At 42.2% G+C, this 18,524-nt stretch overlaps 2 protein-coding genes across 4 annotated transcripts in view; one reads left to right on the forward strand and one right to left on the reverse strand.

Annotated features, from left to right (window-relative positions):
• MAK (male germ cell associated kinase) overlaps nucleotides 1–959 on the forward strand; it is a 28,479-nt gene extending 27,520 nt beyond the window's left edge. For all 3 annotated transcript variants that reach the window (XM_030229568.2, XM_030229577.2, XM_050971140.1), the window contains one exon: nucleotides 702–959. In XM_030229568.2, the coding sequence (XP_030085428.2) occupies nucleotides 702–856 (155 nt within the window). In that variant the 3' untranslated portion in view covers nucleotides 857–959. The remainder of the gene's footprint in view (nucleotides 1–701) is intronic.
• A 3,728-nt stretch (nucleotides 960–4,687) lies between these two features.
• Nucleotides 4,688–8,276, reverse strand: LOC103815459 (transmembrane protein 14C-like). Its single transcript, XM_050971141.1, has 4 exons — nucleotides 8,128–8,276; nucleotides 7,700–7,801; nucleotides 5,704–5,788; nucleotides 4,688–5,476 (listed from the first exon to the last, which is right to left on the reverse strand). The coding sequence occupies exons 1-4, from the start codon at nucleotides 8,201–8,203 to the stop codon at nucleotides 5,419–5,421; spliced, it is 321 nt and encodes a 106-aa protein (XP_050827098.1). The 5' UTR covers nucleotides 8,204–8,276; the 3' UTR covers nucleotides 4,688–5,418.
• Nucleotides 8,277–18,524: the final 10,248 nt, after the last annotated feature.

An 18,524-nucleotide genomic window follows, 5' to 3' on the forward strand; every position in this document is an offset into this window, starting at 1 on the left:
CCTGAGATCAGGTGGGTGCCAATATTAAGAGAGAAAGAAAGCCTTCAAATTTGGAATAAATCCTATGAAATTGAGAAATGGGAAATGGAGCAAAGAAAACTTGCCACCAAGTACACCAGGAGTTCTGAGCTAAGCAAGAGGGGAGTAAAAGGCATAAAATCTCAAAAGGAACAAGGTCTCCGGAAGCTGTCCTTCAGGCTAAGTTGTTTGAATCTTAATCAGTTTATCAATGTTATAATGAAATGTTTTTTTAAATATTTGAAAATAAGGAAGAACACTTTCATACTGTAGCAGTTTTGTAATAGGAGATAAAGAGTTGCGGGCATTTGCATCAATTTTTCCACTGAATTTCATTTTCAGCATTTTCTTGAGGGATTGCTGCAAAACAGCTTTCAGTAGGTGAGAATAATACACACAAACTATTGGAAAAAAGGATCTTATCTGAAAGCAAGCACAGACAGCATGGTCTCAGGCACATGGTGTGATTCGTGGAGTTGTCCTATTTTGGGCCAGGAGCTGGACTCTATAATCCTAATGGGTCCCTTCCAACTCAGGAAATGTTATGACATATAGGAGACCAAGGCATCCTGCTACATTGGCATCCTTGAGGACCATAAGTCCTCTGTAAGCACTCATTCTTTTCTCTGTAGGGGAGTAAAATACTTTAGTCATAATTAATTCTTAGTTCTTATTCCTTTCAGATTATTCCTGGAAAAACAAAGCTGCTCGTCCTCAATTACCAGGTCCTACTTTCAATACAGCAGCAAAAAACATGAGCATCTTTACTCGCCCCCCAACAATTCAGCGAGTGCATGGGAGAACAGACTGGGTGGCCAAATATGGAGGAAACAGATAGAAAATACCATCCTGTGTGGATATTACATGCCCTGTGAGAACCTGAAAAGCCTACTTGCTCCAGCTTTTCCTAAGACTATGCAACAGTAAAGAAGAAAAAAAGACCTTGTGTTCTATTATTTGTATAGCACATATAACACCATGTAAAATACTGGCTGTAAAGTAGGGTGCAATGAAGTATTGTACAACACATATTGCCAAAACTGAGACGTAGATTTCACCCAATGTTTTCTATAGACAGATCTCCTATTCTCATACTCTCTAGAACAACTAGGGTTAGGGCTGTTCATCCAGTGCAACATCTGCTGCTGGGATGTGCTTGAAGCACACAGGCAGCACAAAGAAGGGCTGAAGCAGAGCAGCACCAGGCTTCCAGGTGTTTGGCTGGTTCCTTAGCAGGAAGACAGGAGTGAAAGCACAGAGGTGACTTTGTGAAGAGCATCAGTCTCCTGCAAAGATTTCAGAACTCACTTGTAACAAAGAGTTACTCAGGGTCTGTAAGGTACAAATATTCATGTAGCAATGCGAAGTGAAACCCTTGTAATAGGACATAGGCAATCCACTGATAGATATTATACAAGGAAGGTCTAGAAATCTGGCTGATAGAGGGCTGTTGAATGATACAGCAATATTGGAAAATAGCTAAACAAGTACTGAATCCTACTTACCAAGATGCGAAGCCTAACAATCAGATTCTGCTGTTTTAATTAACTTGTAGCCATTTCTGGTCAAAGATCTGTAGAGATTTATCTCTGTCCTGTCAAGGGCATGTCACAGTGACCTTTAAGGAGCCTAAATCACTGCAGTCTGTCAGTCATTTTAAGGGTGAATTAGCCAAAAATGCCTAAATTATCACTAAACTCATGTTCCTACATTCTTTATTGGGCAATCAGACTAAACTACAGAATTTGAATAGGCTACATGAGGAAGACTATTGGTCTGTTCTTCAAAGATACTGCTTTCTGTTTAAGATCTAAAGGCCAACTTAGGTACCTGAAAACACACACAAAACTTTAATAATTCAGTATGTCAGTGTTTATATGCTCATTCAGTACTTTCCCCAGCTTTTATGCTAACTTTTATAATAATGTTGCCCAAAGGATTTTGCAATGTACAATGAGTTTTTTATTAGGATGTTGAGCTGGGCTATTTCTTTTAACAAGTGCATTTAGAATAGATGCTTTAGACTTTATAGTAACATTAACCTTGCCCTTTTAAAGTAAAAACTGAGTATGCTCTTTGAAGATGTAAAGTTGTTAGTGATGACTTCAAGCATTTTTAAAAAATAATTTATTTGTATGGCTTTTTTAAATGAATATTAAAATTTAAACTCCTTTTCTTGACCCAATGTGTCATAATATATGGGTTACATTAACTTCCTGGAAAGCAATTTAATCTAAAACAGTTGTACCAAAAAGTCAAATATTTTGTTAGGAAAATTGCACCTGAAGAAAATGCTACTTTTTTTAATACTGTCAGAGCTATGCAAGGATAGGGCTGTCTGGTTAGTAACGCACTAGCGAGTTTCATTCAATTGCCACTGGTCTAGGATTAAGTATTTGCCATTCCCTTAGTACTAAGAGATGTCCCTGTGCTACTTAAATGCATCTTAATTTAACTGTAGCACATATCTGTAACTTGCTATGGCAATGAAAGACACCCTCAAATAGTTTGTAACAGCCATAAATGCTATGATTTTATAATTAAAAAACAAAATTAATCACTCTTCTCTCATACAAGATGCCAATGACAGTTACAATCACAGCCTGGTCAAGGAATTAACTAATAATGTGCCGATAGCTCTCGTGTCTGTGAGTCAGTCATCTTAGAGCAGAAAAATAAACAGCTACTGTTTATGGCACTAAATATGGTTAGAAGAAACATTCTGTCCTTGTCACATGCTAATGAACCTTGAAAGGGCTTTGACATAACCAGATCAGTCTTTACTTGTCCACAAGCAAAGCATGACAAGTGTTGAATAATTCTTGTTTCAAGCAGTAAGAAAAGGCTAACAGGCTTTGTACAGTCATTTAACTCTGATCCATTGGTACACATTGGACTGATAGTGCATAAATGCTTAAAAAATATTATATGCTAATAAAATTTAAAGGGGTAAAAAGTATGTAAGGCTAAAATTTTTCTCTTGCCCTTTGCCTGAATTACTGCTGTTTATCCTGAGCATGAGCATTCTACCACAAGTTCTAAATTACTTCTACCAGCAGTTCTCTATTCAACCTATTGCTCTCCAAAGCTCAGGAAACAGCAGCAAGGGTTCACACTTTGATCTAAAGTATAAAAGCTTACCAACACACATTCCTGTCCAGTTTTCTGCTTTCCAGTTTTCAGCTATCTATCTGTTGTCTTTATTCTGTTAAAGACAACTGCAAGTCAAATTCACAAGTTACCTGGCTTGAGACCAGCATTATACAATTACAAAACTGCTGGGTCATGGCTGTTCTCAGTTTATTGCAAGAGATGCATTTATGTTTGCATCCTACTCCTACAGAAGAAAGCTGCTTCAACAGTAATATGAAAAGGCAAGAAAACTTCCCCACAAAGCAGTTTAAGAAGTGTCTTAAATGCTAATGTCTTGCTTACTAACATTTCAAATAAGAACAAAGACATGGGGACACCTGCCTACCAGTGCTGGGTCCTGGGCTGGAATTAGGCACTTGAAAGAGTGACATATTAACAAGCCATCTGCTGTCCTGCACACCCCTTATATCTATGCAGGAAGGTAGGAGAGAAGTGTAAATACAGGTGAACACCTGAAGCTGAACTCTGCAGGGTGATGCATAAGGGCTCTAAGGAGATGCTCTGAGCACAGTTCCCCATCCAGATCTATCGGTGCTCAAGCCAGCTCTGACCCAAGCTGTCTGACCTGGGACCAGGCTGCTGAGACACTTGCTGGAGGTGCACCCATTCCTGGCCACGTCCCTGCAGATCTGGAACCCAGTCTGACTGGCCTGGCATCCTGGCTTGATCTCAGCCCTGCCTCATCCCTGTGACTTGCCTGGCAAGCCACCTCCCCACTGGCAGAGCCTGGCTGTGGCCACTGCCCAGCTCTGCGCCTCCTGCTCACGTAGCACAAGGTCACTGCCCTGCCTGTTCTGCTGTGACAAGGGAGGAGGGAAGGAAAACCACAGGATGTGACCCTCCTGCCAAGGTACTACCCTGATACTCAGAGAATTCTGAGCAACTCCAGGGTCTTACCAATCTAATGCACCAGCCCTCTTGCTTCCATCTCTCTCAGTACCAGGCACCAAAGAAAAAAGGTTGAAGAAATCGAAGCTCAGGATCTGTGCAAAAGGGGACATAAGTTAAATGTGACCAGAAAAGGGATACACTACCAACCATGTGTATCTTCCAGGATATTTCTCTATGGGAGGTTTATATTTAGAATGATTTCAGGCATTAAGGGAATCAACTGAGGACAAAGACTGATCAAATAAGCCCTTCAGTCTTTAAATAAACTTTCATACAGTATTTTCTAAATCTTAAATAGATTATACCCTCAGAAAACCAAACCAAAAAAAAAAAACCCAACAAAAACAAAACAAACAAACAAAACCCAAAACAACCATCCAAAACCCAAAACTCAAACTAAAAAACGTCAATATAATACTTGTCTGAATATGTAGTCTGTACGCTTTTGTGCTCTCCCTCCCAGTTCAGATTTTTATATTTACAAGTTACTAGACTCAGGGATACAACAGATTACTTATACAATTCATGCTTAAAAATATATCCTGACACCCTGCAGGAAAGGCACCAAACTCTATCAATCCAGATGAACAATTAGAGACCAAATAAGCTATGTAGAACACAAAAGTTTGCAATAATAATTTCTTAGTTTATTTAAAATAAGTTTTTAATAAAGCTATGCCTACAATTCAGCATTACCTAATAAAGCATATTTTTGATTTATGAGTAGTAATCTGTAAAAGTGAAATGAATGACATACAGCTGAGCTTACAAGTGATTTCAAGGCATGGGTATGCATTTATTGCATTACAGCAGAGCCTCAACAGCTGGCTCCGTGATTGTGTTTTGTGGGGCCAGGTTCTAACACACAGTGCTGGGAGAACAAACTCCCTGACTGACAAACACTGTGAATGGATAAACTGGCATGGAAAGGGAGATGGACCATCATAAGCACGTTTATTCTATTAATTACTAGTGACAAATCAGAAACTCCTCTCCCCTGCTTTTAGAGGTACACATGATTTTAGAAGGACAAGGCAGATATGCATTTAAGCTCAATCCTGCAACTGTCTGAATGCAAGGGCCAGGAGGTCTTTGCTGACACTAAGCTGCAGGACCAGAAGCTAAACTAATGCTACTCTCATATTTTCTTGCTTGCTTTCAGTGCAGAAAATATTAAGACAAATACCATGACAAGGGCTCTCTATGTCGGTCCTTTAAAAACACAACCCACATGCATTAGGATATGAAAAATATAATGCACAGGTAGCAGTGTCTTTTCCATTTATGTGCAGCACATTTAGGCAGTTGCATTTTTGGGCTTCTCAGTCATGTGTCTTCAAGTCACTTGATGCAGATTTATGGCTTAATAGGTTTTTCCATCATCTGCAATCCAAGCCGTCCAACCATCAGTAAACTGTAGAACAGAATAGTTGTTATAAAGAGGGAGGTGGAGGCAAAAAACACATAAAGAACAAGAAGGAAGAAAACATTGACATAATTTCATTTACTTAAATACCACCACAAGATTTCATTTTTCCCAGAACTTACCATGTTAACATTTTTAAAACAATATAATCCACAAATAAGCTAAATAAAATGTTTATTCAATAACACAGACAAGAACAAAGGACAGGTGTTTACCTGGCACCAGCAATTATCCCGGGCATTGCCTTTTTGGAATTGTAAAATCTCATTCCCATAACAGTAGACAAGGTGCCAGATGCCACTGTGAAAAGAAGCCTAGTCAGAACCATTTGACACAGAAATGCCAGAGCAGCACTGCCACACTTGGACACTGAGCAGCACCAACCAAACAGACCTACACATACAGACAGGAATGCCTCCCTCTGGGAATAAGCAATTTGATTCTCTTCAGCATCAAAGCTGTCATTACAAGCTTCTCAGCAGCTTTGGTAAGCACGCTCCACTGCTCAGCATAAGCGATGAGGTCTCACCAGGGCTGAGACCATGGTCTGATCACCCACAAACTCTAATCCTCTGAACAGGTAACTAGCTCTCCCTCAACCCTTACTTGCAAAAGAATGATTACTCCCTCAGACACAGGCAGGTTTAAAATTGCCAGAAAGATGGCATGGTGGCAGTATTCACTATGTGGGAGGTAAATAATATTTACACTTCCCATTTCTCTGGGACATTCTAAACTGGAAAGTGGCAGTAAATACTACAACTGGAAAGAAAACAACCCCACTTGAAAATATGATTAGAAAACAGAAAGCAATCCAAAGGATCAAACTGAAAGAGCAATTAACATCTTAGACATTACTGCAAATTATTTTATCTCTAAATGTAGAAAAGGAATCCCATCAACATTCACATGAAATTTACAGGGCCATTGTTTCTTTGAAGAAGAAAGGCAGGTGAAAGTGTGGCATACCTTTTTCCAAAGGCTCAAGTTTGTTTGCTTCAGACAGGGTAAAAGGTATTCTAGAGATATTCTGTCAAGGTTCTATTTCTGCATTTCTACCCCTGATGTACTGGAACCAACTTATAGCTCTGCAGGGGCCACAGCTGCACATTGCAAGGAGGGCTGAGGAGGGAGGGAGAGATGGATGCATGGATGGAGATCTGTACTAGACTGTGACACAGCACTGCTTTCAAGAGGTCCATTTGAAAACACTCCATGCACCACATCAGGATATACAAAAGCTGCTTGTACCTCTTCTATGACACTGCCTAAAAACCTGTGCCAGAGATGCACAGCCACTCCCACAGCATGCCAGAGTGGAAGGACAGTTCACAAATGGAAATTGTGCTTTACATTGAGCTGCATTTTACATTTCATTCCTTATTGATGAGGTTGGTCCTCTACAATGGCTTCACAGGGCCTTTCAGCACATCAGTCCTACTGGTTTAAAACAGTCTTAAATCACTGCAAAGCTAAAGTATCATAGCACTAGTAACACTAGGGAGTAATTACAGAACTAGCAGGATCCTCAAGAACTCATCTAGGATACCCTAGTGCCTAAAGGTACAGTCAGTTCCTGATAGAGATTTAACCAGATATTATACTTCTTCAGCAAAGGAACTCCCTGAGGCTCACCTGAGTGCTTCATAATACTTTCCACAGTGATTTCATCTTTCTCCTTCCCCTGAAGAGTTAACCGCAAGCTTAACACTTACAACTTCTTAAGCTCTACTGAAAGCAATCAGAATAGATCACTGTCTCATTTCTTCAACATACTGTTTCTTCCAGAGGGTATGATGCATTAGAATACTGCTCCTCTGAGATGCTTGTGCAAACCAGGGTTCCCTAAGGCCACATACCACCTATCACACTGCTGTCATTAGTGCAAAAATAGTGCTTATTCCACCACCACAGGCTAAAAATGCTGCTTCACAACAAAAAAAATTCCACATATGTTTCCTGCACCTAATGTGTTGGTGTAACACATTACCTAATCTGGCAGAGGAGACAGATTAGGATTCACATAGGACAAACAAAAATTGTGCTCTCACACAAACACCTCCTGGCTGTGGGCAGGGGGTCCTGCCACCACTTACAACATTTGTATAGGTACATTGTCAGAGGGCAGCTGAAACATGCTAGGGGAAAAAAAAGGTTACTGCTCCCACCGCTACCAGTAACACTCAGTACTCGGCCGCCGAGCAAACTTACCGAGGGAAAGCCACACATTCTTTGGATCTTTGGACTGCTGGTACGCGCCTAGTCCCGCTAAGCCGCCGAACAGAAGACCGGCAGCTAGAGACGGGACGCTGCCTTGAATAACAAATAAAGCAGTCAGCGGAAGAACACACACAGAGCCAGCCCGCACTTTCCCGTACTAGTAAATCCACAAAACCAATCTAAACACAGCATTAGGTTGAGGGGTTTGGGGAGTTTTTTAACACAGTTTTTTAACACAGGCAGACCTCCGCGAGCACCGTTTCGTTGCACTGTTTGGTGGCAGTAAGGACTGAGCGGGACTTGCGGTGTCACCGCCGGCAGCGGCCCCGGAGCGGCGCGGGGCGGAGCGGAAGGGAGCTGAGCGGGGGCTGCCTGCGGGCACGACCGGGACAGGGACGGCCAGGGCCACCAGCACCCACCTGCCTTGGCGTAGCCCACGACACCGCCCGCCGCCACCAGCGCCGCGTAGCCGAAGCCCAGCCAGTCGTACTCCATCTGCGGGCAGCCGCGGAGACCGCGCACGCCAGCGTAGCGCAGCGCCGACCTTGGGCCGCCCTCCCGCCGTCCCGCCCCGCCCCGGGGCCGCCTCACGGAGGTCCCGCCCGCCGCCCGTGACGGCGCCCGGGGAGGGCCCGCGCCGCCGGCCGCGCAGTGGCGGTGTTGCCTCGGCTCCGGGAGGATTTTCTTGACTGACTGCCCATCAGTAACGCGGTTTTCCAACTTTTCCAGGTCAGAAATGAAGCAGAAAACACCCGCCTCCCCTTTTCTTCCCAGGCTCGACATCACCCCGCACTGCCAGGGGTTGGGAAGTGGAGGTTGCGGTCGGTCCATAGCGCCGCTCCTGCGCTGCTGCTCCCTCCTCGCACTCGTGCCGTGCCCTAGCATGGGGTCTGAGAAAAATGCGTATTTTATGATTGGCTTTTCGCAAATATTAAAATAAACATTATATGTGTTATGTTAGAAAGTTATGCTGTATTAATTTTTTTAGTAGTGTGTTAAATAAGTTTTAGATTATAACGTAATGTTAAAATAGAAACTATGCTATGTAACATACGTTTTTTAAAGAAAGCACTCGCAGCGAGATAGCAGCCACAGGACACCTAAATCTTTCAGAGAAAGAGAATTTATTGCTCTCTTAGCAGAAGAAACAAACTTCTTCCCGCCTTGCTCAGCCATGAAGGCGCCTTTAGGATTAAGAAGAAGTTGATGCTGACCAGACAGAATCATTTGTTTGAATGGAATTCATGCCTCATGTATGAGGCGTATGAATATGCAACCAGCTATTGTTTTTAAGGGTTAATCCTCTGTTACCATGGGTCCTTTTTCAGGCTTGCTTTGCCCAGAAAAAGGTACCCGGACCATCGATGCACTCAGAAGCCAGTGAGCAGACAATCCTACTGGCTACTAAAGTTTCATGCCACCTGTGGCTATGCTGTGATTTATTCATGAGTGCCAATGCTTCAGCCTTGCATTTGTGACTTTCAAAATGGTGGGCTTGTCGTAGCTGGGTGCTCACAAAATAAGTGAGACAAGGTTTGAAGAAAAAGGCAGAGGAATTGATACAGCCAACAGGGGACACGCTCAACACACACCAAGGCTTGCCGAAATTGATCCCCGCTAAAGACCAAAACAGAAAAGAAGGACTTATGAACACTCTGGAATGGAGATATCATAAAAGGAAAGGAAACTGAAGGAATAAAAAAAAGAAAATATGGACATTTAGTGACTACAAGAAAGTGGTCAGGGCAGAAATGAGGCGCAGTGCAAAGGACCAAAGGAGGCCAAAAGTAACCTCCCAGCTGTTGCAAAAGCAGGGGAAAAATCAAGGAAGCAGACGCTGCTTGGATTGGAAGATAGGAGGGATATGGCATGGATACTTTTAAAAAAAGAAAAAAAAAGAAAAAGTACTCCAGAGCAAAAGCGATGAAAAGGCAAGACAGGACACAAGGTGCAGGTACTTTCACCAAAGCTTTCCCAATTTGTCCTCATTGAAATCACAAGATTCCGGTAAAAGAAGGACTTACAAGCACTCTGGGAAGAAGATATCATCAAAAGAAATGCAATTGAAAAAAAGGCCAAAAAAAAGGAAAATATGGAAATTTAGTAAGTACATGAAGTGGTCTGGGCGGAACTGAGATGCAGTGCAAAGGACCAAAAGAGGGCAAAAGTAACCTCCCAGCTGTTGCAAAAGCAGGGGAAAAATCGAGGAAGCAGACGCTACTTGGATTGGAAGATAGGAGGGACATGGCATGGATACTTAAGAAAAAGGAAAAAAAAAATCTTCTCCAAAGCAAAAACCATCAAAAGGCATGGCATGCCTTCCAGTGCAGGGACACACATGACATACACGAAGGCTTTCCAGAATTGATCCCCCTTGAAGGCCAAAACAAAAAAGAAGGACTTACAAACACCCTGGAAGGCACATACCATCAAAGGAAATGAAATTGAAGGAAAAAAAAAGAAAATATGGAAATTTAGTAAGTACAAGAAAATGTCTGGGTGAAAATGAGGGTCAGTGCAAAGGAGCAAAAGAGGCCAAAACTAATCTCCAAGGAATGGAATGAGATATACCAGAGTGAAAATCCAACCAGACTTCAAGCTCACTAAAATATGCTTGGATTTTTCTTTGTTCTTCATCTGTGGGTGCCCCTGGAAGTATTGCAGGTCAGTCTGGGTGGTGACCTGATCCAGTGAATGAAATTCCTGCCCATGGCAGTGATGTTGGATCTAGATGACCTTTAAGACCTCTTCCAATCTAATCCATTCTATAACACTATGATTCTACATACACATTGCTTTTATTACTAAAGTGAAGTTGGATACTTTGGTAAACATCTGAGGGTTCTTTTGTTTTTTTTTGTTGATGGTGTTTTTGGGGGTTTTTTTGCTCTGTCATATTTATAGAAGACAAGGAAGTACAGATACAGGAGCCCAAGCTCTCTCTGTGGAAGTGCACCACAGCTGCTGAACTGAATCAGTGCTATCACTGTTGTACAGGGGAGTCTAACTGTCCTTAACATCCTTCCTACCAGACACCCCTTCCAGTTTTTCATCTTTCCCTGTCTTTTACTTCTATTTCAAATTAACACCAGTATGGTAAGCTCTCACTGGTTTCAATGCACTTCTCCAGTCTGGCCAGAAATCATTGTTTTGTCTCTTGTACAGTGAATATCTTTATTGTTCTTTCTACAAAAAAAAAAAAAAAAAAAAAAAAAAAAAAGAGAGAGAGACTGATGAAGCAGGTGTTGCAAAAATCAGTCACACCATGAAAAAAGATTGATTTACTTACAGAAAAGCATAACCTGGATTAGCATTCTTGAAAACAAAACAAAAAACCCCAGCTTTTTAAAAAATAACCTTAAATAACATATGGACAGAAATCTGAGATGTTTTTCTGGATTCTTACTTGAATAGGTAATATAACCCATACTGTATCTGTATACCCATAAAATATCTGTATTTCTTCAGGTTCAGAGTGCTACCTGCCATTATATCCATCAATTTCAAACTGCCAAGCTCATTGCTTCTGCTGCTGACATTTTGCTATTCACTTCTGGAGTCTGAACAACGAAATGTGATGTTGTTTTTACTCTGGGCTGCTCGAAATACTCACACAAAATGGTGAGCACAGCTTTATTTTATTTGGGATTTTTCTGTTTGGGAGATACTCAGTTTGTTACACCAAGGAGGGGATGGGCTGGTCCCAGACCTCTCTTAAGTCTCTAGACCTTCCTAAAGCTCCCTATTTAAAATAATTACTCTGAAATACTTCTCTCTTTAGCTTCCTCCATGACAGCAGGATAGCAAAGCCCTCTTCTCCTCTCTTCAAAATACTAAACATAATTTCTTCTCTGGAGGTCTGCATCATTAGGTATTGACAGCTCTAAAAGCAGAACAAGCTGACTGAGGCAGATCCTGTCTGTTCAGAACCTTCCCTGCAGGTTACCAGCCACCCTCCAGGACATCTAAATGTCTTGTGTTCCTGTTACAGAACTGCTGCAGTTTGCAATACTGTTTGTTAAAAGACCCTGAAATTAGCAATGTTTTCATAAAGTTGGTGGCAAACTGCTGTTATTCAAGAGTTATTCTTTGGGCCATCACTGCTTGCTCAGAAGAAAGGCAGGAGAGCAGCACACAGTCTCCCTAGATTCAGGCATCCCAATCTTTACTGCTTATGTGCAGCTGATTGGGTCACTCAACAGTGCTGCTAACATGCCATGTGAATACAACCACAAGAGCCAGAGGATCCATAAGTTTACTTCCTTGCCTTGTTTTTTAGGACATAATGACTGATACCCATGACTTTTGTCTTCTGCTTGCAGCACTAAAATATTCTCAAGCCCAAAGTTATTAATTTTTTTTTTCCTCTTGGTCGTTTGAGATTTTGTGTACTTAACAAAGAGTTTAAAGGGAAAATGTGCTCAGACGTTGGATGGCCTCCCTCTAGTGGCTGTTACTGTGGAATTAAAATGGGGCTGTGATCTACCGAGGCCAAGGCTGTGTTTGCATCAACCACTGTATGCCATGAAAGTGAGTAAACTTGGGAAGAAGTCTTATGTCACATTAAGATACAAAACAGAAACACTGTGTTATTGCCAAAGCTTGGTTACTGCTTTTTCAGTCCTGAAAATACTTATCTTCTAAGGACACTGATGAACCAAAATCTGCATGTAAATAATTCTTTCAAATTTTTTTTCTCCCGTTCAGTTAGTCGGCCAAGTAAGACAAATATGCAAGCCCCTGTTTTTGTAGACATGGACTCCTGTGCCTAAATCCCTATCTGATTTTTCTAACCAGGCACACTGATCTGGTAAAAGATCCTGTTTGCTCTTACAAACCTTGTCCCAACAGATATTTAAAGAACAGGGATGATGTGGGAAATGCAGCATCTTTATTCCATTTCCAGTAGTCTTCTATTATTCTCTGTAGTAAATATCAGTATATTTGACAGAACCATATCTATATGTATTGCCAGAGGTTGTTTTCCTGTGTTTAAGATCTTGCTGACTGTGATTCATTACACTTGTCTTTTAGACACAAAAAGTGCCATGAATCCATGGCTATTTTTGTAGAAAAAAATAGCAATGACAGGGTAGCAAGACAAAAGTTGGAGCTAGAAAATATCCCATTAAAAATGACAAAAATGGAAAGCTCCTGCAGCTGCAAGAGCAGTTTTGCCCTGGTGTCTCCTTTTGGATCTCTCATACTTTGGCCTCCAAGTGTTAAGTGGTTTGCAGGCAGTGTGAAACAACCCAACCCAAGCTGCATTTACAAATCATCCCTGAAAATCCTGTCTCATGAGTTTATGCTCTGACACAGCAGAAATTAAGAATGCTACTTCTATTCTCTTGACTGCTTTTAGTGACATTGTAGGCTGGGGTGTTGTCACCTGAAAACACCAGTTGAATTTCCTCTGTCAGAGAAGAGAAACCAATACTCTTACTCACACTAGATTTTCCACAAAATAATTCTGGCTGCTATTTGTGCATTTTCACTGGTTTCAATATAGTTGTGTTGATGTGAAATTGCTGTCACTGAAGCTGACTGAAGTTCTCAATTTATTCTTCTCATCAGTACGCATAACTATGGATTAATGATTCTTGAAATCAAATTCTTGTTGCTAGCACAGGACAAAAAAATGGAGAAGAAAGTACACATTACCATGACAACCTCAATGTATCAATCCACTTCACCATTTCCACCTCCCCATCATGTGCTGGCTATGGATCCTGGGACTTCTGAAGTGAGGTAACAGAAAATCAAATAGTTAGTCCTTTTAAGAGCTTTGTGTTTAGGTTTTAGGACCTTTCTCCACAGAGGTGAGGTAAAATGCTTTGGAATACACATCAACAGATGCCTGGCTGCTAACATGGTTGTCAGGTTTCTTCACTGAGAGCAGCTTTCATGACACAGACAAGATGTCAACACAAAAGACCTAAAGGTTTCATTTGAGAAATAAAATCCCTCTTTCTGCAGCAGCCTCAGTATGATACTGCTCATGATCACTCATGTAACCTTCCCAACCAGCACTGCCCTCCAAGTGCTATTTGGAAACTGAGCCACTAACACATAGTATCTTCACATGAATTTAGTGGTAAGTACTGGATTTTTGCTTTGGGTTTTGTTGTTTGTTTGTTTGTTTAAGGAAAGAGACTAAGAGAACAAATTCAAGCATGATATAATTGGAAGGAGTTACTGAAACTCAATTATAGCCTCTGATGATATATAATAATAGATACAGATTTAGGCAGATCACAGGACCCATCCAGGATATAAACAGGTTAGAGTTTATCCTCTGCTTGTCACTAATTATCACCTTCTACTTGTCTCTAAAAACACCTTCTACAAGCCCAGGTTTTTCAAAGTCCCATCCAGCCTGGTCTGGAACACTTTCAGGAATGCGGCATTCACAAATCCTCCGGACACCACCCTCACAGGAAAGAATTTCTTCCATATATCCAATCTAAAACCATCCTCTTATGGTATAAAGCCATTCCCACATGTCCTATCCCTACATGCCCCTGTAAAAGGTCCCTCTCCAGCTCTCTTACAGCTCTCTTTAGGTACTGGAATGATGCTACAAGGTCAGCTGAGAGCCTTCTTTCCTCCACTCTTAACAGCCCCAGCTCTCTCAGCCTGTCTTCATAGGAGAGGTGCTCCAGACTTTGATCATCTTTATAGTCCTCCTCTGGCCTTGCTCCTGCAGGTCCATGTCCTCCTGCTCTCCTCCATGCCCTCCATGTTGGGGAACCCAGAGCTGGATGCAGCACTCCCAGCAGGTTCTCGTGAGAGTAGAGAGAAGTACCATCTCTCCCAGCCTGCTGGCCACGCTGCTTTGGGTGCAGCCCAGGATACCTTTGTCTTTCTGGGCTGCAGGCACACACTGCTGGGTCTTACTGAGCAACCAACAAAAACAAGTCCTTCTCCTCAGGGCTGCTCTCAAACCATTTTCCCCTAGCCTGTGTTTGTCCTTGCAGTTGGCCTTGTTGAACTCCATGAGGTTTGCACAGTCCCACCTCTCCAGCCTGTCCAGGTCCCTCTGGATGCCATCCCTTCCCATCAGTGTTCTGACTGCAGCACACAGCTTGGTGTCACCAGCAAACTTGCTGAGGGTGCACTCAATCCCACTGTCTGTGCCACTGACAGAGATGTTAAACAGTGCCAGTCCCAATACCAACCCCCGAGTAATGCCACTCATACCAAGTGCCATGCCACAAAAACTGACTTATGACTTTTAAAACAAATGCAATAAAGGCTGTATGATCCTACTGCAGAACTACCATAGCACTTTGCCATAAACAGCAGTGTGTGTCAGCTATAACAGAACTTAATAACTTTATTTCTCCCCTTCTGTATATTGCATTTACCAAATAAAGCAACATGTCAAAAAGTGTGGTTTTGTCCTAGAGAAAATTCAGAAAAATATTACTTTCTCACAGAAAGCATTAGGGTAAAGATAACACTTTAGGAAAGAGAAAAAGGGACAGTAATGGCAGGGAATAAATGCTTTGAATAGCCTGCGATGTGCATTACCATCCCAATTAAAAATCTGCTCATAACAGATGGCAATAAATGTAGTGTGTGGGAAGTTTTGGAAAATGCTGATACAATGGCAAGGCAGAAAGATATCTGACAAAACAGGAATGACCCCAGGACATCCACAAAAATACTGGAAGGCACTGCCTTCCAGGAACACAAAACTACTGACTTTACATTATTCACCGTCTCCCAAATTGAGGAAATCAGGCATCTTTGTAAGTTAATTAAAAAGTAGGGTAAAGTGTAGCTCAATATGGGGAAAAAAATTTATACATATTTTTCTTTTAATAGTTGCTTGGGTGACTGATTTCAGATTCAGAATTTTCCTGGGGTGCTGTTCTTAAAAAGACAGTTTGTTTGAAAAGTGGTGCTATTTTATGAAAGTTAAAATAAATTTTGTCATGAGTTGCTCACTCTACTTTTGTTCACTTCTTTTCTCCCATTCCATCATGGTTTAGCAGAGTTTTGTCCTTGAAAACCAGGAACGGGAAAGAGCCACCTCTTGGGCAGCAATACTGAGCACTGCTCTGGAAAAAGGTTTGCTGCCACCAGGGCTTAAGAACAGCCACCAGCAGCACTGCACTGCTCAGGTGTGGAGACAGTCACATATAAGTGGGCTGCAGGACATTTACAACTGGCAGGCCTGTGCCACAGAGCTGCCTGTCCCTCAGGCAGGGTGCCTGCCTTGCCAGCAACGTGCCACATGCCCACTCCAGCCCCATGGACTTCAGAGAGCCCCCACTGCCACCACTCACCCCCAGTGTGCCTCAGCAGCACAGCAGTGACCAGCAGCACCAAGGTGGCCACCACCACCCCTTCACCCACCTCCATCACAGCCTTGGCACACCGCTGCACTGGCCAGCAGCTCCTGCAGGATCCCATTCCTGAAACCAATGCCATGAGCCACCTCCCACTACAGAGAAGAGCAGTCTCCCCACCATCCACAATCCAGCCTCAATCCAGTGTTTAGGAAGATGGAGAGAAGCTGATGAGCAGTTGTGGTTAGGATGGAAAGGGTCACCTCTTAACCCTAGACAGCAAGAGGAATTTGTCTGGCCAGGTGCATAAGATGGCATGCAAGAATGATTTGCTCTGGAATTCTGGTTTGTCTGTTTTCCTGTTTGCCCAGCAAGACAAGTTATCTCACCTGACCAGGGAAGGGAGGTAGCTGGTAAAGATGGGGGGGCAGTCCTCAGAAGAAAAGGTTTTCTTTCAAGATGATTTTGCAACAATGGAGGAAAAAGAAAACCAACACCCCTCCTTAGATATGTACAAAGGCTCCATTTTATATTTTGCCACCAGAAATTTTCATTTCAGTGGGGTATGCAAAAGCAAAAGTGTGTGTGTGGCGGGGTGAAAGTTTAACTAAACTCAAGATTGTTGAGCTTCAAAGCAGACCACAGAAGCTGGAAAGAAAGAATTGAAACTCAGAAAAAAGGAAGAAGCGTATTTTAAAAAAAGTGTCCTGATTTAAGGCAATACATGTCATCTTCTTGAGCTGTTAGGTGGCTGACAATCATAAAAGTGCTAAGCTGCACCTCCTGTGTTTAAACATCTGATGGATAAGGAAAATCTCAGTTCTAGTACTTTCCTCTGATATATTTTGGAGGAAGCTTTTCTGTGCTGTTTTTGACCCATAAAGTAATTCTAGTGTATGTGGGAGTGTTTCAGTCCTGGTTTTGAGGAGCTGAATTCTAGAGGGCAGTTCAGGAAACAGCTCTCCCAGTGGGAGTGAGCTGGACTTGTGGGGACGTGCTGGGTGCCAAGGACAGGGATCAGAAGAGCTGCTCTGCAGGAGCTGCCAATGCCCACCCCAGCACCCATTTAGGCATGGTTCTGCCAATTTCCACCCTGGATGTGTGCTGGCATCAGGGTTTGTATTTAAACACACATCCCAGCTGTGTGCAACACAGCTTTAGGTGTGGTCAGATGAGTTTGCTCATAGGTGAAAGGAGGGGATAGGCTCAGGTGGTCTGGTTGACTCTTCCCCCTGAAAGAACCCAGGGCTGTTGGCAACTCAGCATCTGGGAATATCAAGAAAAGTCTCTGTAACTGCTGGACTGAAGTTTCATTAGTTACATGCACGAGTTACCACAGACAGTACCTGATGTTGTTGTTTATAGAGAAAAACAAATCTTCCTTAAATTACTCTCATCTAATTCTGCTCTTCAAGGAGCTGTGTTCGTTGAAGCCTCTCACACCAATGTCTGATAGTTGAAAAGGTAAAGGAGAACCAGGTGAGGGAGCACAAGCCCATTTAGTAGCTGTGCTTTTCCAACAAGTCCTACTGAAGATGTACCCATCCTTATCCCATCATCACTAAGTGCTGTTTCAGTGAGAAGCAAACAGCTGGTTGTGAAAAAAAGGATTACTCCTTTGCAGTACCTAAATTCCAATGACTGTGAATTGCACACAGACCAAAGCCTGCTTTAAGTTGTATCTTCTCAGGTGAACCATAATATCTGCATGGGGGCTAGAGGACTAGAGTAATTTTTCAGAATTTCTGCAATTAAGGTGTTTTTGTGATTGCTGCAATGGTGTTGCAACACATTCCCTTGAGCAGGTTTTTCAAAAGAGGAAAGTTTTGATGGTGAGATTACAACAACTTTGTGAGCATGAGACTCAAAAACAGTCACAGGAAAATCCCTATTTTTTTAATACTTTATTCCTATGAGAAGCTCTTGCTCAATCAGGAAGTCTCATTAAAATAATGGAGAACAGGAACAAAAGAATGAGGATTAGTTATATGAGTAATGATGAAGACATAGGTACAAAATACCTTTTTTCCAGAACATGGCTCATTCAACCAGCATCACTGTCTGGAATCATATTTAAAAAACCTGTGTGTCTCTGTCTGTCTGACTTTTGAAGGGTGGGGACTAAGCTAAGGAAAATGAACAATTACACCAGGCAGAACAGAGCCACATTAGTGTATATTAGTATGACATGTATGGTGCAGGGAAGGCTGTTTTCCAAGAGCCCATCTACAAATGACAGTGGGATGGAGACGTACTAAAATGACTTTGAATCATTAAGTTGCTGTGGTGGAGAGTGCAGTGCAGCTAAAGCACCTGAAAAAACCCACAGGTCTGTCTGTTCAAGCAACAGGCCACATAAAAACTTAAAAATAAGGAAATGGCTAACCTGGTAGATTAATATACTGGTAGTGCTACTCAGAGTCTTCTGGTATTTCTCTTTCATCTCACACTCACACCCAAGGGGTGTGAATGAGGTGTTCTTTGACAGCCAACAGCTCTATTTGGGAAGTAAGGCTACT

The sequence above is a fragment of the Serinus canaria genome, chromosome 2, assembly GCF_022539315.1.
Source record: "Serinus canaria isolate serCan28SL12 chromosome 2, serCan2020, whole genome shotgun sequence".
NCBI classification, from domain to species: Eukaryota; Metazoa; Chordata; class Aves; order Passeriformes; family Fringillidae; genus Serinus; species Serinus canaria.

Excerpts from the sequence above, each read along its gene's own strand:
- LOC103815459 (XM_050971141.1), bottom strand. The coding sequence starts at position 8,203 with ATGGAGTACGACTGGCTGGGCTTCGGCTACGCGGCGCTGGTGGCGGCG. Across the intron at positions 7,802-8,127 it reads CGTGGGCTACGCCAAGGCAG|GCAGCGTCCCGTCTCTAGCT; the intron begins GTGGGTGCTGGT and ends TTGTTATTCAAG. Across the intron at positions 5,477-5,703 it reads GGGATAATTGCTGGTGCCAG|TTTACTGATGGTTGGACGGC; the intron begins GTAAACACCTGT and ends TCTGTTCTACAG.